At 39.6% G+C, this 23,151-nt stretch overlaps 1 protein-coding gene across 5 annotated transcripts in view; it reads left to right on the top strand.

Annotated features, from left to right (window-relative positions):
• Positions 1–23,151, top strand: part of LOC142107539 (sodium-dependent neutral amino acid transporter B(0)AT2-like) — a 59,620-nt gene that overhangs the window by 25,805 nt on the left and 10,664 nt on the right. For 4 of the 5 annotated variants that reach the window (XM_075191022.1, XM_075191018.1, XM_075191020.1 and 1 more), the window contains exons 2-4: positions 15,859–16,127; positions 20,190–20,347; positions 21,321–21,441. In XM_075191022.1, the coding sequence (XP_075047123.1) occupies positions 15,941–16,127; positions 20,190–20,347; positions 21,321–21,441 (466 nt within the window). In that variant the 5' untranslated portion in view covers positions 15,859–15,940. Of the gene's footprint in view, positions 1–1,420; positions 1,576–15,858; positions 16,128–20,189; positions 20,348–21,320; positions 21,442–23,151 lie in introns of those variants that run through there. The other variant, XM_075191023.1, reaches the window with a different exon arrangement.

Here is a 23,151-nt window from a genome sequence, read left to right as displayed (position 1 = left end):
TATCTTTTGTTTTCAAGCTAACACTGAAACTTTTTTCTTTCTTTACTCAGTTCAGTGAATATTTATTTTCTTGTTGCTCAGCTTTTCATTCGAGTTAGCTGTGGTGGCTGTATAAATAACTGAGCTATATTGATTCTGCAGGCTGTTCTATCAGATATTCCACAAAGAGCATTGAGAACCACATACAGATCTATGTTGAGGTGGGGTATGTGAGTTCGCTGCTGTAAAATGCCAGTTTAGGTTACAATGTTTGTACGTAATTGGCATGTATGCATAACAGAAATGTAGTCACTGCATATATTTCTCTTGTTTAACTGGTAAACTAAACCAGCAATCCCACATAGAATTAGTTTTTTTCTTTAAATAGCAAGTTAAGTACATTTTAATCATCCATCTGGTTGTCGCTTTTCTTAGCTATCCTCCTTCCAATCATGATCCCCTTTTCAAAAGCTCTCTGACTGGCAAGCAAAAATGGCCTATAGACACAGTCAGTCTGCTACACAGACAAAAGCTCTCAGCATGCTTTGTGATGGCAGAGGGTGGAAAAGGAGGAGGTCACAGTGCAGACAGAGGCATTCCAAAGCCTCTGCTCAAAGCCTCATCATGTGCCATGTGACTGTGGTTGTCATGGCAGCACAATATCATAAATCATTAATATCAGAAAAGAAAACCTAGGAGAAATGATAAATACCAACATTCTTATAGCCTGTTAAAAAACACACTTATTTTTTTCATAGGATTGCTGCTTTTAAAGTCTGTTTCTTCATTCCCAGCCTTTTTCATCCATTTTTAAAGAGCAGTTAAAGGCACTGGAATATTGTATCTGTTTAAATAATTTAAAGCTATATAATGGTTACTAGGAAACCGTTTTCTATCCAGGAAACGGGAAATAACACCGCCACCGGGTTGAATGAATAAAGCACCTTTTTTTGCTTACGCCCTATAGAGGTGAAGCAAAGTATTTGATTAATTTTCAGGACCTCTTTGCATGTATTTCACCAATGCGGATGGCTTCATTTGAGACTTAAATTGGCACAACATCATCCAAGTAGATCTGTACAGTTTTCAGAGAGGATATTGGATTTGCACATTAAACGGACATGTCTTCTTACCTCTCTTCCACGAGTCTCATCAGCAGTTTAATAAAGTTGTGATGATGAATGGAAAGTTTGATTACCGTAAAGCACAGTTCCTGCATTATTTTACCCCTTGTTTTTGAAGCAGGTTTTCTATAAGACAATGCAAATCCACTACAGGAAACTCTTTCAGTCTCTTTTCCAGGTGCATCTTTAAGAGCAATACTATGAACGCACAGATTTCCAGATCAAAGGAGATTTCTCTGTGGACCATCATGCAAAAGCCTAAAAACTTAACACGAGTGGTTTTAAATTCTGGAATCTGATAAATAATGTGTTCTTAACGCCCATCTCTGTGTTCTGCAAATGCAGGTCCAGAGATTACAGATACTAGTTCATTGGCAGTGAATGAAGGCTGCATGTGTGTAAGAAGAAAGAGTTGTGAAGGGAATCCCCATGTTGGCAAACAGTCACTCTATTCAGTAACGATGGAGTCCAGGTTAGTAAGATTGTTGCACGTAATTCCGATCAATGTGTTCAAACTTTGAACTGAAGCACTGTATGATGGATGGTTAGAAACTATCTGAAACTTCCACCTGTTTAGAATTTCTGAGCATCTCTTCAACCGTAACACAAAATTAAGATGCCCAACATGAGCTGAAGATGACACTTTCATAAGAGCTCCCACCAGACAATTCAGGTCAACGGTTCAGTGCTTGAAAGTTGCCCCAGACAAGTGGAAGATTTTCTCTCGTAGGGGGTGATCTGGTATAGCATTTGTGGCTACTGTAAATTTCTCTGAAAAGGCTCCGTGTTCACCTGTAAGTTCTCTATCCTTGGATGGTCCTCCTTAAGCCACCCTAGATCCCCTCTCTCTACCCTCAAGTAGTTTCTTTTCCGTCTCATCTAATCCTTTGATCTACTCTTTCTGTTTTACAAGATGGTCCAGACTGTAATATATGGAGAACCCGCTGTACATTTCTGGTTACTGAAGTTTCTGGGGCTGGAGACTGTGATAAAGTAACAAAAGTCAAGTTTAGGTCATTCTGAAGGTCTCTTCTTCTTTATCATCACCCCTTAAGGAGAAACCTTGAAAAGAAAAGAATCCTTAACAGTTCTTTGACAAGCTTCTTTCCTAAGTTTCAAAGTCATCTTTATAATTATCAGATGGAGAAGGGCTGTCAAGATAAGTAGAAAACTCCTAAAGATCTGGAGATAAAGAGCTGGCTTCCAAAACTGCATATAGGTTTGGTTCCTTTTTCAGAAAAAGGAGAATCCGATCTCATCAATTCATGCTTGTTTTCCTCTTCTGGTATTGTCAAACGTGATCCATAAGTAAGTTGATATCCAGACTCTGTTGTATGCAGTGCCAATGGAGATGTGGATCTCTTCAGTACGGTTCACCGAGCCTCAAGACCTATACGTTCCACAACTTTTTGTTGTATCAGGACAACATCGCCAGTCTGGCTATTTTCTAGCCTCGTGGTTTTAGAAGAAATTGGGTGGTTTAGACCTTTAGTGCACGACGAATAGTTCTCTTCTTTTTTGTGAGGTTTTTATTGTCTGGAGAGTTTGAATCATTTTGTGAAAACCTTGCATTTAAGACAGGAGTCGGGGAACTTTTTTACCTTTTACCCCCAAATATATTTAGATACGCCGACGTTGCCCCCTTGATTTGAAAGGATGAAATCGTATATATTATTAATTATTGGAATTCAAAATTTTATTGAATCTATTAAAAATTTCTTTGAAAGCTTCAACTTCAAAACTTCAGGTTTTGGAGAAATGATGTTGCTTCATTTGTGATGAGAGCATCAATAGTGGGGCATTTTGATGTCAGAGCAATTTGGATACAGTCTTCAGCGTCAAATCGATTTCTCTGCTTTGTTTTTATGTTCGTTAGAGTGGAAAATCCTTGTTCGTAAAGGTAGGTTGTTGCAAAAGGCAGCAACTTTGTGACTGCCTCCTCGTGTAATTTTGATGCCTTTGCAGCTGTTGACATCCAAACATATGACAGATCTGCTTTGTTTTCAAATGCAATACGTGCTTCATTATTGACATTCGGGGAGAGCTGGCAAGTGTGGTTAAATGGATATTTCATATTGAATTAGAATAGTTGTATGATCATGACAAGGAGCTTCCAGGATGATGTCTTCCATTGTGGGCATTTCTAAACATAATGGGCCTGGTTTATTAAGGAAAGTAAAGCTACTCATTTTGTTTGCTTTACTTTCCTTAATGAATCAGACCCTATATATTGAGATCAAGGAAAGTTCTATGATAAAGGAAATGTTCTGCTCCAATTGACTGTCTATTTTAAAATAAAAAGTAATATGTAACTGGTGCTTTGCTGTAACAAACTTTTCTTCTAGCAGAGCAGTTTACATATTGATTAGTGAGTGACTGGGCATGTGGAGTGGGAATTTCACAGAAATATGTCAACGTCCTAAGGGCAACTTCTACATTGTTCTCTGAATAAACTGAGTTGTTCTGACATCCAGCAAGTGGTGATACAGCAAAGTTAGACATTTTTAAGGGTTTAGTTACACATCCAGAAAAGAATGCACAAAAATTAACTAATTGACTTGGGGCAGCATGGTGGCTCAGTGGTTAGCACTTCTGCCTCACAGCACTGGGATCATGAGTTCGATTCCCGACCATGGCCTTATCTGTGTGGAGTTTGTATGTTCTCCCTTTGTTTGCGTGGGTTTCCTCTGGGTGCTCTGGTTTCCTCCTACACTCCAAAAACATACTGGTAGGTTAATTGGCTTCTATCAAATTGACCCTAGTATGTATGTATGTGTGTGTTAGGAAATTTAGACTGTAAGCCCCAATGGAGCAGGGACTGATGTGGTGAGTTCTCTGTACAGCGCTGCGGAATTAGTGACGCTACAGAAGTAACTGATGAAGCTGCTTTTATTTTTTTCTTTCTTCTAGTGTCCTGGTTGTTCAAATTCTATGGTGTGCCTGTAATCTGTGCACTCCTTTAGGATGTGACCTTGTAGGTTATTTTAAGTGAGCGTACGCCTAAGAAGGAAGCTGTTTCAACATAAGTATATGCAAGGTGTTTATTATGCAAGAAATGACCTCCAAGTAGCGTCTCTCCACTTCTCAATATATTATAACTCTTTAACCACATGGCCATATAATTATAAATTATAATATATAATAAATTGTATTATTAATATTATTATTTTTATTATTTTATGTTAACACTGCCTGAGCTTCAATGACTCTCTTCACTATAATGTCAAAATGTCTAGGGTTAAAATGACCACCTTCAGATGTCATTATTATTGTTTGCTTACACATACCCTCCTGCTACCTGTGCTAAATAAAATGGTTTATCTTATGTCTTCCTTCTGTGCTTTCCAGCAATATAACCGTTATTATACGGCAATAAAAAATAGACAACTCTGCTGGATGATGCAAGTAAATAATAAAGGTGAAGACACAGGGCTTTATTTACTAAACTCCGGGTTTGAACAAGTGGAGATGTTGCCTGTAGCAACCAATCAGATTCTAGCTGCCATTTATTTAGTGCATTCTACAAAATGACAGCTAGAATCTGATTGGTTGCTATAGGCAACATCTCCACTTTTTCTAACCCGCAGTTTAGTAAATATACCCCATAGAATGAAAGATAAAGCAATGTATTTAGTGAAAGCTACAGCAGGTCGTGTACAATCCAGTAACTAAATATGTTAGGTAGAAAACCCCTATAATTCTAAGGTGACGTGTCCCTTTTATATGTGCTTTTAACCCGTGTTCTGTGGCATGTTGACAAACACTGCTGACCTTTCTCTAGTAATAAACTGTCCTGTTGCTGTGGGACTACAGTCAGTGAAGTATTTTAGTACTATTGTCATGTGCTGTGTATGTATACATCAGGAGGTGTGTCTGGTGTCCTCCAAGTCTGATAACACTACTTTGATAGTGTCATTGAGGATCGTAATCCAACCTGGAGAGCAGTGCGTTCAGAAAGTAAGAATATTTATATGTCCACATCTTAACACTGCCCATTGTATGGCACGTTGGAAGAATATTAGGGAAAGATGGTATATACAGAAACTAATATGATGTACTATTTTGTGCCCATTTGTGTAATGATTCTATTATTTGCAGATGTCTAGATGAGGTTTCACGTTGCCTTTTTTGCGTATTAAATATTTTCTCTGTTACGCTTTAGAGCAATTCACGTGTAACCGATTTGAGAGGTTCTGTATATTGGATGCAGACAGGAAGAAAGTGTTACATGGAATGTCGATTGGCTTGATTAATAATGATATTTGGCTTTATAGGGTGGATTATAGATGTAAGAATGGCAGTGAACGTGTTGTAACATGTTGCTGTAGGCGGCTTAGGAAAGTCATGGATAATATCCTGCCCATTAGTGGAATTTTGAATCATTCTCCTTTGTCCAGTACTTTGTAGATATATAGATAGTGCGATTACTGACCACTGCAGTAGATATGAGATGCATAGTCCCACCGTCAGTATGACCATCATCATTATCATGTAAGTACTGCAGTGTCCCTGACAATAACCTGGTGAGAACTGGTAAACTTTGTGACAATACATTTGTGCCTCTCGCCTAGACTTCATTTGTGGTTTAACGTGCGTTGACTAGAGATGAGCACCTTATTTTAGTAAATCCTTGGGGGAGATTCATTTGCTGGTGATGTTGCACGTAGACATCACCGCGATGTGGCGCATAGACATCACTGTATATATATATATAATGTGTGTGTATCCATCATCACTATCACTCAGCACTTACTCCTGCCCTGTAGTTGGTGCAAGTGATGCGGCTGAAAACCACGTACCCGAGAGATGCCCAAAGCTTGAATCGGACGAATGTGTACATTGTCTACGTGCGTCTGCCCCTGTTGCGCCCTTGGATGCCATCGCGTTCACTGGCGTAAGGCTTCTGAGTATGCGTAGAGCAATTTCACACAAGATACAGCATGCAGCAGGGCTTCCGTCTGAAGATGTGAATGAGTTCTCTGTACAGCGCTGTGGAATTAGTGGCGCTATATAAATAGATGATGATGAGGATGAATCGGGCCCTAAATGTTCATATATGGCATATAGAGGTCAGATGTACTAGTTCTGCTGACTGCTTTCTGTAGCTTATATTTTGAAGTTATGATACAAATACTCAGCTCTATGAACCTTCAAGCATCAGTATATTTTTATTTATTTTCATTTTAAACATTGTTGTCTCAGTCAGGACTTTATTCATCAGAGAGGCAAACTTGGCAGATACATATAGTAGCGCTGTACAGATCAACATAGAAATGGTTTTAATTTTTTTTTTATAAACCTTTGTTTTATTAGACACCTATTTTTTGCCATTAAAATGTTTGTCAGTGGTCATGCATATGAGATGCCCAATTATTGTCTAGGGTGTGCACCAGAAAGGGACATGGCAGAGTGCAAATTAAAGTCCATGGGACGTTCCTCTCTCACGGTCAGGTCGAGGTGACCTTTCAGTGGGTGTCAGGGAATAACAGAATTGGCAGGGTGTCCTGTGGTACGTTTGCAGTGTCATTGCCCTGCAGACTGTACCATTGCCGTAGCACTAAGAATAGAGGACAAAAATTGGGATTACTATAAGGGCAGCGTTCTGGCACAAAAAATTAGATAATGAGGAGGAGCCCAGAGGAGTGCAAGGTGTCTATGGAGAAAGCTAGAATATAGGGATGTGGAAACATTATGTGATTTTTATCCACTTACTAACCAGTCTTTTGTACCAGACGTGCAGATCTGATCCTCTAGGGGAATCTCCGTACAAGAAAAATAAATTATTATGCCAAGACCTTCTATTGCATGTGATTCTATCAGTGACCATACTGTGAATTTGCTATGAATTGGTTAATGAGCAGATTTGGAGTCTGTTTGTGAATGTTTACAGTAACCATGGTTGAAATGTGTGTGTTAAACCCAATCAGGAGCTAGGTGTTTGTTATATATTTGTTACACAAATGAGAGTTTGCAATACTATGAATCTATATATAGCGTTACCTCTGTCCGCGTGCACGTAGTGAAATAAACTGAGACGGGAAATGGGACTGTAAACTAAATTCTATTTATCCCACGTTTTATTTACACTACTTTATATTTTCTCTGTTCTGTTTGCTCAGTCCTGTTGTTTCAAGCTTAAAATAAACAGTGGTTATTGCATGCATAAAAGGAGAGAATACATATGTACAGTTTTCACACCCAAAGCCTGTATGTACTTCCGTAGCATATAGGGCTTCATTTAATAAAGGTCAAACTGCTTATTGTGGAAAATCGTGCTATTTTAACCTCAGACATATACTCTGACAATCAGACAATTTATGTTAATTGTACTAAATGTACAACAATAATTTCTTGCATTTCATTTGAGCCCTTTGCCTCAGTGATGTCAGCAGTTCCTAGTAAATAGGCCTTATTCTCATGACTATTAGTCCCGCCCACAAAATGGCTGCCTCCACTATATGTAAGCGACAAATGCACTGGAGATGTTCATAGGGTACAATTGACCCTAGTCTTTCTGTGTGTGTTAGGGAATTTAGACTGTAAGCTTCAATGGGGCAGGGACTGATGTGAGTGAGTTCTCTGTACAGCGCTGCGGAATTAGTGGCGCTATATAAATAAATGGTGATGATGGAGTTATTGAAGCAGTAAACGATTTGGGTGGTACAATTAAACTGCAGACTTTCCTTTAAACAGATTGTGGAGATGTCAAATCTTTGGTTCGTACACGGGTGGTGAACGCATATTATTACAAAGAGCTCATATTCATTTTCACCCCAGTAAGTGTACGTCAGTGATTTACTACATCAGTCCACTGATTTCTTTATGTATTATCACATACACACTCAGTCATTCTTAAGCTGGGTAAACCCTACAGAAATTCCGACCAACTTTTTATGCCGATCGATTTTACATGCGATCGATGGTCCGATCGCTCGGTCCATGGACTGCATACACACTAGCCTTGTTTAGGACAATAAAGGGAAGAGAAGACGTTCATTTAGCGACTTTTTACAGCTATGTTGTCGTGAGCAATGACTGTAATTTCGTACTCCCTGTTGTGGATCGGTCGGAAGTTTATACACACTACACAGCGGAAACGAGATTGGAACGAAAATATTAAACGGTACGACCAACCAAATGAGGGGACAATCATCCATTTGGGCAGACTTTCGACCATCGTGTCACTGCACACACTGACCCGACTTTTGAACAAGCGGTCGTATGTCGGCTGTTTGAGCCGATTATTGGACGAGAACAGTGTAGTGTGTACCCAGCTTTACTATTAAATCGGTCAGTCAGGGAAGATGTATAGCCACTTAAAGCTGTTGAATTTACCCCCAATAAAGGCACAAAGTGCGTGTTCATGTCCTATGGCAACGTGAGTCCAAGACATTGACCAGCGCTGCTCTTTATTCATATTGTGTATTATCCTAAGCACACAGTTAGGATATTTCTCTTGTCCTATTGTTGTGCATAAACAAGGCTAACTTAATATCCCTTGTGGTTTGCAAATCTTGACTTTGCATATACCCACGTTAGTTACCTAATTTATTTCAGTGTGTTCAGATGTATTGCTGCATAATGTACTGAAGCTTATTAAATGCAAGGATCTACAGTAGCTGCTCGTTCCTGCTACTTTCTATGCTGTGCTGTTCCTCCAATGTCATGGAAAAGGTAACGAGGTTATGCTGCTGGAAAATTAGTTGGATGTTCTTACCACTGGGGTGTGGTATCACACACCTCCTAGAACGTTACCCTGAGTGGCTGAGATGCAGGGAGGTGGGACCAGGGTGTTTCTTCAGTGTATGGGAGAGACGTAGGAGGTAGGATAGTGTTGGAACGTGTTGGATGTTAGATTACAGCAGAATAACATTCTATATTTGAATTTTAAATGATCTGTCCATGCCAAGGGGAACACACATCTCTATGCATTATAGAAGGGCTGAGTTTAATGATCTCGGAAAACCAATGAAGCTTGGAAAAGTCAAAGTGTACACAAATGGGAAATTTTGTAACTAAATACTATTGTAAGTAGGTGTCATATGGTAACAGCGTTTGTAGGAATAAATATGAAATTACTGGGTGTAATAAAGGGCATTTAAATTGTTAAAACAAGGAAAGACTGAAAATGAAGTTTGAAAATACAAGGACGTAGATAAAGAGGAATTCAGGTTGGCAAAGACTGTACCTGAAAAATAGATTAAGAGCAAACCTAATCCCAAAATGCTTTTCAAGTACATAAACTGCAGGAAAAATATAGTTATTAAGTTTTATACCAAGAGTCTATGCACCCCATCAAATGTTACTTGTCTAGCAAAGTAGGTGTTCTAGTTTGTTTATACCAGATGAAGACAGATAAAGCTCCTGGCCCGTGGCATCCACCCATGTGTGCTAAAGGAACTAAGTTCAGTAATTGATGGATCACAATTTCTTATATGTATGGATTCCCTCATGACTGGGTCAGTAACACAAGAATGGCAGACAACATGTGTAAGACCCCTCTTTAAAAAGGGAACCAGGAGATTATATAGATTTTGGGGTATATTTACTAAACTGCGGCTTTGAAAAAGTGGAATTGTTGCCTATAACAACCAATCAGATTATAGCTGTCATTTATTTAGTACATTCTACAGAATGACAGCTAGAATCTGATTGGTTGCTATAGGCAACAATTCCACTTTTTCAAACCCGCAGTTTAGTAAATATACCCCTCAGAGTCTAACTTTAGTCATGGCTAAATTATTATAAGGGATGTGGTTATGAAATATTTTGTAGAAAATAATTTGACGCATCGTCCTCATGCGACCGCACAATTTGAAGAGATATGATTTTGTTTTTATGAGTAGATCTGCTTGTTGGCTAGAGGACAAAGGGTAGTTATACACAGAACATATTGACACAGGAATTAGTATTGGGCCCTGTCCTTTTCAATCTTATTAATGACCTTGTACATGGCCTAGAAAGTAAGTATTTGCTAATAACATTAAGCTTTGTAGGGTTATTAACACAGAGCAGGGTATTAAGTTGCTACAGAATGATTTAGACAGAATGACAAACTGGTCTGCACCATGGCAAAAATATACTTTATTTAATGTAGACAAATGTAAAGTTATGCACCCAGGCCGTGGTAATAAATATTATACATATACAGTAAATGGAATATAATTGGTGAAAACAGAGTTGGAAAAGAGCTTGGGAATACTAGTTGACAGGACATTGAGTAGCGGCACAGTGTCAGGCAGCAGCTGCAAAGGTGAACATAATTGTAATATCTATAGAGGAGGATAAATGCATGTGATGCAGGCATAGTATTACCATTATAGAAGTCATTAGTTAGACCCCATCTTAAAGCTAAATCGGCAGCTGTCAAAGAGGGGCATTTGGTTTCCCAATAGCAATAACAACCAATCAGAATCTAGCCAGCATTTATCTAATACATTCTATAAAATGCTAGAATCAGATTGGTTGCTGCGGGTAATGTCTCCACTTTTCCTATAGAGAAGGTTTGAAAAATCTACCCCAGTGTCCTGTACCCTAACTATGTGACCATGCAACTAGTTTTGTGTTGGTGCCTTCTTAGCGTTGGAAGCAGCACACTGATGGGGTCATGTCTCAAATATGTGGTTTATTCATGTGGAATTGATAACCTCATACGAAATGGCCTTATAGGGCTGGAATGTGTCTGTATAACATAGCCACGTATGTGTTTCCACTTTTAACAGGAACAACCCCACAGAAGATCAGACATCTGTAGGAGGTTTGTGTATTTAAGATGAATGAAAGTAATATATAGCCTTATGGACTTATATAACCAGTATTTTGTCTTCTGTTTTTAAATTGTATTTGACTAGGGTTGTATTACCTAGAACAGTGTTGGCTAACCTGTGACACTCCAGGTGTTGTGAAACTACAAGTCCCAGCATACTCTTACAGCAATAAGCTGCTATATATTGGCAAAGCATGCTGGGACTTGTAGTTTCACAACACCTGGAGTGTCACAAGTTAGCCAACATTGACCTAGAACAAGCTGTAGGCAGTGAAATTGGAATGTTCACAGCTGTGTAGACTTATGACAGAGAAGTAATGTCGGGCTCCTGTTAAACTGGTGCAGAAAAATGTCAAACGTAGCTCTATATTAAAAACCATATATTACCATGACACAAGGCGACAAACTGCTTATTTGAACCATTTCAAGATAATCTGTCGTCTGCACACAATGCGGGTTGACTCAATAGCCATGAGCGCCAGCATGTCCAAGGATTCAGTAACTGCCAGGAAATGCTGGGACTTGTAGTTCTACAATAGTATATTAAGATACATGCAGTGCAAAGTGTAAGACTGCAGTGTGGAGAGGTAGGAGTACTCCTAAGTTTGGACTGCAGAATTGTGGCCTTCTCTGAATCGGGCCCACTGCGTGTAGGTGGCAGGTGTTTGTAGCTCTCCAAATTTTTCAGCTCTAACTTAATTATTTATAATTCGTCTCAAGTAATGAGGCTGTTCTATTATACGCTTGCCCCCTTTTCTACACGTATTCTGGCACCAGAAGGACACTACATGCATTGGTGTTGCGTGTTTTTATTTAATCATGTTGAATGTGTTTTAGCCTGGTATGCTGACAAATTAAATCCATCATTTCTTATTCAAAGTACAAAGTGTTCTCCTGTAGCCTGCAGCACTGTGCCATCCATGTACCAGCTTGTGGGTTTCGCTATGTGCCATCTGCATTGAATCCACCCATAACGTGCTGCTTATCCGTGATCCACCCAATCAGTGTTTGTACTAGAATGCAGTTATAATGAATTAGTCATCCAGGCATCCAAATAAACTGGAAGTCATTTTTAAAGGGAAAAGATAAAGCCGTGGAACGGCCATCGACAACTCCTAATGACTTATTTAAGCTGTTGAATTTCCTGATATCTCATACCTTCGCCATTAACTTTGCTATTTGTAGATTGGTGGAAAGTGACCTAACTGACTTGCTCTTGCTTTTCAGCTTTTTGACCCAACCTGGAAGCCTTTTAGTCAATGACAACTAGCTGTTTTTAATGAAGAAAGGAAATAATGGCAGTTGGGTTAAGACTGAACAGTGTGTCATATATGAAAGGCTTATGGCTTTCAATAGTTTATTTTTTAAAACCAGAAACAATTTTAGCTTGTTAAAAAAATAAATTGGTTGTGCTTACGGTTTACATTCTTGCCACAGAATATTCCTGATTAGGGACAAATTATGCGAAGGCCCTGATCCTCCCAAGCCACACCTGCCTTTGCCAATTTCTTAATCAACCACAGCTCTTTGTAAATTCCATTATCCATATTCTCTCTGGTCTGTTGGGCGGTATGTAGATGGAAAATACACCTTTGACTCCAAGTGCTTATCAAGCTGGATGCATTCCTACCTTCACGATGAAGGAACATTTTCTGATGCCATGGAAAAAATAACGATAAAACCTATATCTTCATATATAATATAATTTTTTTGTCCCACGTGAGCTTACTTTTTATTCCTATGTCAGGCACCGTCCCTGCTGTTCCTCCACAAAGCGGGACGGTCTCCTGATGAATCTGGCCGGGTGGTCCTGTTGCTAGGCAACAGGCGCGCAGGCCCCCCGGCCGTCCTGACTATCTGACGCATGCGCGCCGCCTCGTCTCGTTGCTAGACAATGGGACGCTTCCTGTTGGCACTTCTGCCCGCCCAACTTCTCCTCCTATCGGCTTGCTGCAGCCTCTATTTAAATCTCACTTTGGCACCATTAGGGTGCCAGAGTATCAGGTCCCCCTGTTCTCCAGTGTTCCTTTGTTCCTGTACAGATATTGGTTCTGACCCGGCTTCCATTGACTACTCTCCTGGTGCCTGCTTTCTACCTGGTAATTGACCCCGCCTTGCTGACGATTCTCTGGATTTCTCGTGACCCTTGACCTCGGCCTGTTTGACTTGGCTTTGGATCTCTCCGTTGTACTGCCTGTGTCCGCTGGTTTGACCTGTACCGTCCTGACCCTTCTTTCACCGCACTGGTAGCAGTCTAGGGGGACCGCAACCTGCGTACCTCTTGCAGATAAACCCATACCTCCTTGTGGGGGTTGCTGGTGAGCACCAGGGGTACGTTAGATTCCGCAGCTCCTAGTTCAGTGGCGTTAATACCAGTTGGTGTCTAATGCGTTCAGCGGCTCTTCCAGCCTGACAGGATGGATGGCCCCAGGAGCTGTGATTTGGGGAGCGGATAGAACGGATAGTTACAAGTTTTTTTTTCTATTTTAGCACACAGTACTCGAGAGAAGTCCTGATATTTTTTTTGTGGCCTGTCAAGTCCGCCTTAAGACTGCAATTACAACTTTTATTTAAAAAAAACCAAACAATTATTTTGTAGTTCTCCAAACAGGAATTCCTATTAATTGTTTTGAGACAGTTACTAATCTTAGCCTCTTGTTTCACGGATCAGTGATGAAAAATTCCTATTCTTCCTGGTCATACAATAATATCACCGCTTCTGAGCAGATTCCTTAATTTAAACAATAGAACTATGCTGTGATTCATGGAAAAAATACTCTAGGGCAAATGTAGATTTTGTATGGGGGGGGGGGGGGGGGGAGGGGAGTGGAGGATATTACACCCCCAAATACTAATTCTACCAGACAAAAACTGTCACATTCCAACAAACTCCAACTTGACCTCTGTAACCTGGTACTAATATCCTACTTGATTTACTGTCTGGGCTGAATTAATGGTTTTAGAAAAAATCCTCAATTAATACATTTAGCACAGGTAACTGCAATAGAGAATCTAATACAATAATAAAACCGGTAAGTGTGTCTATGAGGAACAAACTGAAAGGAAACTTGGCTAATATCCTTCTGTTTCTTTTTTTGAGCAACACTGTGCCTGTTCCTTGTTTGTTGTTTTTTTGTCTCCCCCTCAGGTACTAACACAATGGGCTAGATTTACTAAGCTACGGATTTGAAAAAGTGGGGATGTTGCCTATAGCAACCAATCAGATTCTAGCTTTTATTTATTTAGTACCTTCTACAAAATGACAGCTAGAATCTGATTGGTTGCTATAGGCAACATCCCCACTTTTTCAAACCCGCAGCTTAGTAAATCTAGCCCAATAGGTTAGATGGCCAATTTACACTGGTTTTAAACACTTTTATTTTGTAGCTGTGCCCCCCAACCTCCCTTTAAGGATGGTAATAGCTGAAATACAACCTCATCAGTATTGCAACACAATTTTAGTCTTAATAACATTACATGGAATCCATTCTCAACGAATGCATACTGGTTGCATTTTAGGTGTATGGATTTGATGAGTTTCTACAAAAGATATAAGATACAATATTTTTGTTTTGTTTTTTATAGCCTGGGTTTAAATGGAGTTTAATGGGTAATTTGGGAGTAGAGTATTTTGTACCTGGTGAAAGTGTCATCCATGACTGTGCAGTTCGAAACAGCCTCAGAAAAGAATATAAGGTTTTCGTGCATTGATTTAAATGTGCTGACGAGTATCCTGCTTGTTCTAGCGTTTGTACTGTAGTAGCTACAGTGTGAGACGCACAAAAGCCGCCCACTCCATAGCGTCACTAAGAAAGTGGGATAAACGGTTGAGACTACTTGTGACAGACTTGTGGGTTGCTGGTCTCAACAATGCTCTATAAGTACGGATTCTTCATGCTGTTTGGTGTAATGTGTACTGGCTGAGCGGTCATTGAGACCCCTGATCAGTCTCCAGACCTCACAAGCAGAGAAAACCCAAAACAAAACCCCCTTTGTCCCCAAAGTTATCTTCGTTTGAAATAAAACCCAACACAACTTGATGACACTTAGTACCTCCACCCTTTGCAGTCTTTAAGGAAAGAAAAATAAACCTGCTTTGCCAACCAATTTGATGTGAAGGGAAAATGTTTAGAATTGTGTCCACCTTTTTCCTTGCCATTTAATTGGTTGACCATTAAAAAAAAATAAGAGGCTCCGTGCCATTCGACTGTAATTGGGTGTAGATAGAACAAAGAGGGTAACAGTTAAGAAAAGTAGAAAGAAACTAAGACTGAGGGGTTTATTTACTGAACGGCGGGTTTGGAAAAAGTGGAGATGTTGCCTATAGCAACAAATCAGATTCTAGTTATCATTTTGCAGAATGCGCTAAATAAATAACTAGAATCAGATTGGTTGCTATAGGTAACATCTCCACTTTTTTAAACCTGCCGTTTAGTAAATATGCCCCTGAGTGTGAGTAGTACAGTATAAAAAAAATATTGAGGGGAAAGCGAAAAAATTTTTTACTGACTTTTTGTTTGTTTAATGGAAAAAATCATATTAGCCAGCCCAGGCAGCTATACTTTTATGCTACCTATTTATTAATAATGGTTTCCAGACCAGAACACAAACACTCACACATACCTTTCTACCTTTTTTTCCTCCCAGTTTTATTTTACAAACACACAAAAGACAAAGGAAACGTTTTGATTGCTTGTTTGCCATTGTTTATTGTTGATGTTTTCATCTGTTTCAATTTATAACTAAAGAGTTCAAAAAAATAAAAATAAACAATGATGTTTACTAGGCTGATGAAGCTCTTTAAAAGAAAAAAAATTAATTGATGCTTGTAATGTGGCATTTAACCCTGTAGAACACCCCTGATCTTGATATGAATTCTTTAGTAAAGTTTTACATTTTGTTTGCACTTAAAATTGCAATACATGTTTCTGTTTTTGAAAGATTAGTAGACAATTGCTAATGCTTTGTTTTTTTTAAAATGTTTTACAGGTTTAAAACGTCTGGGGTAGAGCGACTCTGTGCAACTTTGGACCTGACATTGACAAACGTTATATTATTGTGACGTCAACCAATGGAAAAATCTGTTAACGAACTAGAGGGCAGCATCACAGGGGAGTCCAGCCGTGATCTGATACCGGAGCCCACCTCTCGTCCCACCTGGGGCAGTAAAGTGCAGTATATCCTCGCACAGGTTGGCTTCTCTGTCGGCCTTGGAAACGTGTGGCGGTTTCCGTACCTGTGTCATCAGAATGGCGGAGGTAAGGTTGGCAGGTGGCAGGAAGGGTTGCGGGTCTGTGTCTGCGAAACGGAAAACTGGGCCACCCATGAGACACGTGGACTCCGTCCAATGAAACTGACCTTTGTTTTGGCTGCCACATTACGATTATTACTAATGTTTTGTTTGCTTCGGAGGTCTGAATTGTGAGAGGTTTACCATTCTGTGTTATGAAATAGAAGAGTTTACGGTGGCCAAAAAACAGGACTGGCCTGAGAATAAAAGGGACACACAGCAATGCTTAGCAGGTGACTGTATGGAAGATCTGAACACACATAGAGAGGCCTATAGCCCTACGATCTTCCCTCCAATTGCAGACTTCCTTATGGCTATTAGCGCATACTTGCCAACCTTTGAAAAGTTAATTCTGGGAGATCCCGGGCAGGGGGAGGGATGGGGCGCGGTCAATCGTGTCATTTTTGCCCCAAAATGATGCACCTCACCGCGAATCGCGTCATTTTGATGAGCAAGTTGCAGTATGCGGGATACTTGCCTGCTCTCCCGGCAGTCCGGGAGGCCTACCTGAATTTCTGGAGTCTCCCGGACATTCCAGGAGAGTTGGCAAGTATGTATTAGCGTCTGTAAAAGGAATGAATTTTATATATAAAACAATTGTGACCGCTGCATCTCCTATCGCTGCACCACAAATGTCTACTGAGTAGGCTCTGTACTATACTTTCTTATACCAGTTACTTTGTGTACCAAACCTGACTTAATAAGGAGTGGCTGCCATGGCTGAACAAACCACAGTAGTACATAAGAGTTTACATACACAAACTCCCTTATTGACTTACGCTATCTGTACTCTCCTACCAAGAGTATTCCGGCTGTACAACGCCCCTTGCCATGTACTTGCACTTTGTGTTTACACGACTAAATATTATGTTGTGTATACGGAGTGTAACATTGTGTTAGAGGTTGATAAGATTCCAATCTCGCATGACCAATAAACTGCGCCTACAACCTTTATAATATCGGTATAACTCACATGGAGACTATGTGCTAACAATTACACTAACTCTTTTCGGGCCAACTTGGGCAATACATTTCAAACCGAGACATTTTAATCCCTTAAGGCAATGCATATGGCCCCAGTAGAATAAAGGGGCCCCATTGCACTTACCTTTTGGGTGACAAATATATTTTTATACAATGCACCCATGCATAGTTTACCATGACTACAGCCTAGCTATATTTTTATTTTGGTACAGTAGACAGGTTCCTGTGCGCTTAGCAGGTGGGAGAAGGTTCTGTGCCACTTAGATCTGCAAACTGACTGATCACTCACTATACATAGAATGGACAGTGAAGCCAAAGAACCTGTGAAATGATTTGCGAATAGTCCTCTGCCCCAGATGGGGCATATAGATGATTTCTATGTTACTTTCCAGCGAGTCCTTATCCCATACTCTCACATTTATATAATAAAGGGTCTGGGAAACGTCAATGTCCAAAAGAAATATTGGGAGCACAAATTATAGGCATCCCAAACCTTAGCACTGTCCAAACTAGATATCAATCGTCTGATTAAACACTTATATTAGAATGTATGCTAAACTTATAGCTATTACACTTAACCTTATTGTTCCTACAACAGCCCCTGACAACGGCTTTTTTCTGCACTCCGAGAAAGCGTTTTACAAGTTACGTTGGGCTATATATCAAATTTTGTTTTTTAAGAACGATTTTTATCCCGGCTTACAGGACCCACAGAAACCCTTTTCAGCAATGCTTCCTTACATCAAACTTCAAAATAAACAATGGCACCCACCAGGCATGTCCCTTATTTCGCTTAATATTTGTGTTGTCCATTGAACCGTTGGCTGAGAAAATTAGAATTATGAAAAATTAAAGGCACTTTCTCCCATATACTTTGTCGTTCCGCAAACTCTATAACCTTTAATACCAGCTCTACACCGTACACAATCAGAGGCTTTATTCTGTACACTAAATACTACTAAATAAGAAGCACTTAGCCCTTATGATACCATAAATTAAATTCATCAATAAGTTCTATACCATAATGTTGACCTACGTTTGGAAAAAGCATAAAAATCAAGAATGACAAGAGAACATATGTTCCTCTTTAGAACAGAAGGAGTAATTTGGGTACCAGTTAGCGTGCCGATTTTGCCAACTAAAAGGTTGATATTCCCCAAACCAACAAAAACTCCTGGGCAGGCATAGAAAAATATATTGGTACAATATTGGCTTTGGAAGATCTTCTCTGGATCCAATCTAAAGAGAGATCGATTAATAAAAGTACTGTCAGAGCTATTGAAGATTTCCTAATCACTTGGGATCAAATGTTATCTGCTACAGGAGAATGAATGCTCAGGGCCCTTAACCTGTTGATTAAAGATAAATTAATTGCAAAACCTAATTTTAATAGACTGGCATGATAAAGTGATGATCACTACATTAGATAACATGTTTGAAGTCTAAAAATTGATGTCCTTTCAACATTTTCCAAACAAATTTTAAATTCCTTAACAGATTATTAGAAATTCATGCAAGTGTTAGAGTACTATTACCTACAGACAGTGGAAGCAGTCATTATAGATTACCCATCACCTACAGAGAGTGAAAGCACCCATTATAAATTGCCTATCGCCTACGGCAAGTTGAAGCAGTCTTTATAGATTACCTATCGCCTACGGCAAGTTGAAGCAGTCTTTATAGATTACCTATCACCTACGGCAAGTGGAAGCAGTCATTATAGATTGCTTATTGCCTACGGCAAGTGGAAGCTGCCAATATAGAGTACCTAGAGGCAGTTGAAGCACATATTGTGTGGGCTAATCCAATATTTTTTGAGAATGGAGTTTAATTCGTTATTCCAAATTAAACTCGCACTGCTCCAGTAATGTAACTAGTTCCTAGTAATTTGATGGTCTGCATTGGCATGAACATTGTCTGTCTGCACTGTATATAGATGATTGGTTGACTTTAACATGTTTAAACAATAATCCAAATCAGTGTTAATGAATGTACACTGTGACACAATCCTTTTCATGCCATATAGAGTAGTGCCCTCTAGTGGTGTGCATAAATGTATGCAGATAAATTCCATCATGCTTCATTTTTTCATTTTACAACTGTTTGTGAAGAAGGTTAATAAGGCTCATTTTACAAAAGTGCAAACCGTGTGCATCCTGCAGTGTTGTTGAAGGTGCAGAATTTTCTGAGCCCTCTAAGATTGTGGCATCCAGGAGTCAGCCTCACCTTTTTGCAACTAATGTAGTAAATACAATAGAATACACAAAATTGACACGTGTAATAATGTCACCTAATACTGATGACTAATTTAGGACCTAAACGAGGATAAATCATTCAGTACTTAAAAAAACCAAACAGAAAAATTCAATTTAATTAAGAAGCCACAAAGTAGTTGAAAAATCATCATCATCATCATTTATTTATATAGCACCACTAATTCCGCAGCACTGTACAGAGAACAGTCTAAATTCCCTAACGTACACACAGACTAGGGTCAATCTGTTAGTAGCCAATTAACCTACAACTTTGTTTTTGGAGTGTGTGAGGAAACCAGAGCACCCGGAGGAAACCCACGCAAACACAGGGAGAACATACAAACTCCTCACAAATAAGGCCATGGCCGGGAATTGAACTCATGACCCCAGTGCTGTAAGGCAGAAGTGCTAACCACTGAGCCACCATGCTGCCCCATCTATATTCTATATTCTGCATTGGTTGTGCCTGGGAGGAGCCCAGAGTTGCATATATATGATGCATTAAATATACGTGATGTACACAAGCAAGGGATTCATTAATGGGGTCATCTGGATGAATTTGCTGTCTTTGCACGCTGGTTGAAAGTAAATGGTCCCAATGGCATGATGTGCACATAGATGACATTGTCGGCTCGCCAGTTGCACTCAATATATTCCACTAGGATTGTGTAGGACATCTAAATGCTGTCCATATTTTCATGAATGGTTAAATGTAATCTCACTGCTAAGGAATGATATGTATACTTTTATGTCTGTGGCCTAAACAGTGGTTTTTGTTGTTTGTCTGGTAGGTTCCTTCCTATTATTGTACTTTGTGCTTCTGCTCATCATCGGTATCCCCCTCTTCTTCTTGGAACTGGCGGCTGGGCAGAGCATACGTCAGGGCAGCATCGGGGTCTGGAAACACATCAGCCCTCGGCTAGCCGGGATTGGCTTTGCTAGCTGTGTGGTAAGTCCAAAAATATATCTCAAGGCACACTGACTTTTAAATATAGAGGGATGAGCGAGCACTAAAGACAGAAAAATGATGTACTGAGACGTGATGATCAATCTAGAGTGATGAGACAGAGGTAAAGAGGGAGGATGGTGTACTGACACATCAGTGTAGATGTATAGGGCTGAGAGAGCGCTAAAGACAGAAATAAGTTACTGAGACATCAGTGTAGGTCTAGAGGGATTGGAGAGCACTACAAACTGTGATGTTGTGTACAGGGAATTGGGTGTAGATCTATAGGGGTGGAAGGTCACTAATGTTGGTATGGAGACATGAGTGTCGATTTAAAGGTAAGAGAAAGCACTAAAGACATAGGGATGGTGTAGAGAGACTTGGGTGTAGACCTATAGTGATGAGAGAGCACTAAAGACAGAGGGATGGTGTAGAGAGACTTGGATGTAGAACTATAGGGATGAGAGAGCACTAAAGACAGAGAGATGGTGTAGGGATGAGAGAGCACTAAAGACCGGGATGGTGTAGGGAGACATGGGTGTAGATCTATAGGGATGAGAGAGCACTAAAGACAGAGGGATGGTGTAGAGAGACTCCCACTTTTTTTCACAATGCGCTTTCCCTTTGCCAGATTTCCATACTTTTGGAGCTGTCTCCTACGTATTCCCAAGCCCTGTTTGTAGGTACACTGCGGGCATAAGATAAACCTGTTGGGCCCCTCTGGTCTATATCGATAAGGGGAGGCTAGTACACCCATACGTGTTTATGTAGAAACACATATGGGTGTACTGAGACATCACTAGAGGGAGGAGACCTAATTATATATATGAACGGGATAAGACGGGTCTAGAGAGAGAGCGGAATGTTATAGATATGTAGATGGATGACACATCAGTATAATATAATCTTGATGGAACGTTGACGGACGATAGCGGATAACCTGCTTATTCTAAACATCACTTTGCATTGTCTGCAGGTGTGCTCCTTTGTGGCGCTGTACTATAATGTTATCATTGGATGGAGTCTTTTCTACATGTTCAATTCCTTCCAGTACCCTCTGCCCTGGGAGGACTGTCCCACCCTGGCCAATCAAACAGGTAAGACAAAAAAAATACAAATACCTAGCTGCTTAATTACAGATAATTTAAACCGAAGTGATAAAAATATAAATGTCCTTGAAAATATAACTGTGAATCAGCTCCTCCAAAAAGGGAATGACACTTCCCACAAAACACAAATTAATCATATAAATAGAAAGAGAGCCAAGCAGCACAGGGTCAAAATAAAAACCCGAAAACCTATTAAGGGTAATATGATTTGATTTTTTTTTTTTTTAATGAGTAAAAAAAATTGCAACAAAGTAACGTATAATCCAATTAAGAATACGTCAGAAGTCTTAATAGAACGAATAGGCTCCCAGTATATATACTTCAAAATAATTTTATTAAAAACATTTAACAATAATATATTCTCAACATCAGAAATCTTATTGCACTGAGACAAGATCTGGGGTAAATGTATTAAGGAGCGATTTTTGCAAATCGACAATATTCTGCGACCTTGACAGCCAAATTTAAAACGGTAATGTGTTTAAAGGCAAATCTTGCCTATAAACATATTGCCATTTTAAATTTAGCTGTCAAAATCGCAGAATATTGACGATTTTCAATAATTGCTCCTTAATACATTTACCAACTGGAAGCTTAATAAGTCGGATATTGCTTATACAAAAGCACATAGCAGCACACCGTGAAGTTAAAGGTGCAATAAATTGCCTCTGGATGGGTGTAATAATCCCCTTAGTTCTTGCCACTTAGTAACAATGTAACTCCCTATAAACTCGTACAGTGAAAATGTTCATAGCTAATATTTGTGTTCCAGATCTCTTGGGAACACACAATATCTGTTAATACCATTGGAATGTTCAAATGTCATACAACTGTCAATCTAACAGCGGATGAAGAGAGGGGGGAGTGGCCAATTACCTTTTTACCGGTGTGTCCGTTTTGGCAATTTTATTCGGCACAACAGATTGAAGATATACTCTCTGGGAGCGCATCGTCCCCTGATGAAAAGAGTAAAAACTTGCCGCTGCCTTTCTCAGACACTGTTATGTGTGTCAATAAGATAACATCCAACAGCTTGAACTTCTTATATCCGACTGTTTGCAGGGAAGATCCTAATGCTGACGCGTTTCGTCACAGTAGTGACTTTCTTAAAGATGAATCAGATCAAGGTTCAATGAGAGGTTATAAACCCTCCTTAGTCACAGGAGCTGCCAATCACAGCTCATTTCCAACGAGGGAGACTCTGCTACATTGTAAGTCAACATTAATCACAAACATCTTCGCACTGATAGCAGTGGAAAAATAAATGCATATACTGTAACATCTATTTTCATATATAGGAGCCAACCTACATTACTTAAAATAAAAATAAATAAATGAGCGTCTGAAACTAAGAATGTATAGATATCATAGTAAAGACAAGGTGAGCACTCATCAAAAATGCATCTCCTATAGTAAGATAACATGTAATAGTGGAAGGGCACAATGGAATGTAACAGATTGACAGACAATATAAATGTTTATAGCTCTTTTGGGTAGATGTAGAAGGAGGATAAAATCGGAACTCCGTGAGGAAAGAAGAAATATAAAATGATTCTTACCCTAGAAATCCCTATAAGTTGTGCAGATCCTCAGGATATAGCGATAATGCAGTCCGGGTATAGAGATGAGTGCAGCATGAGTCCGTTAAAAGAAATTCTCCGTGCTGCCTAATCCTTCATGTAACCGCGTGTAATACGC

This window comes from Mixophyes fleayi, chromosome 11 (assembly GCF_038048845.1).
Source record: "Mixophyes fleayi isolate aMixFle1 chromosome 11, aMixFle1.hap1, whole genome shotgun sequence".
Lineage (NCBI taxonomy): Eukaryota > Metazoa > Chordata > Amphibia > Anura > Limnodynastidae > Mixophyes > Mixophyes fleayi.
Note: the sequence above shows the minus strand (reverse complement) of the source record. Positions and strands in the feature narration are given on the sequence as shown.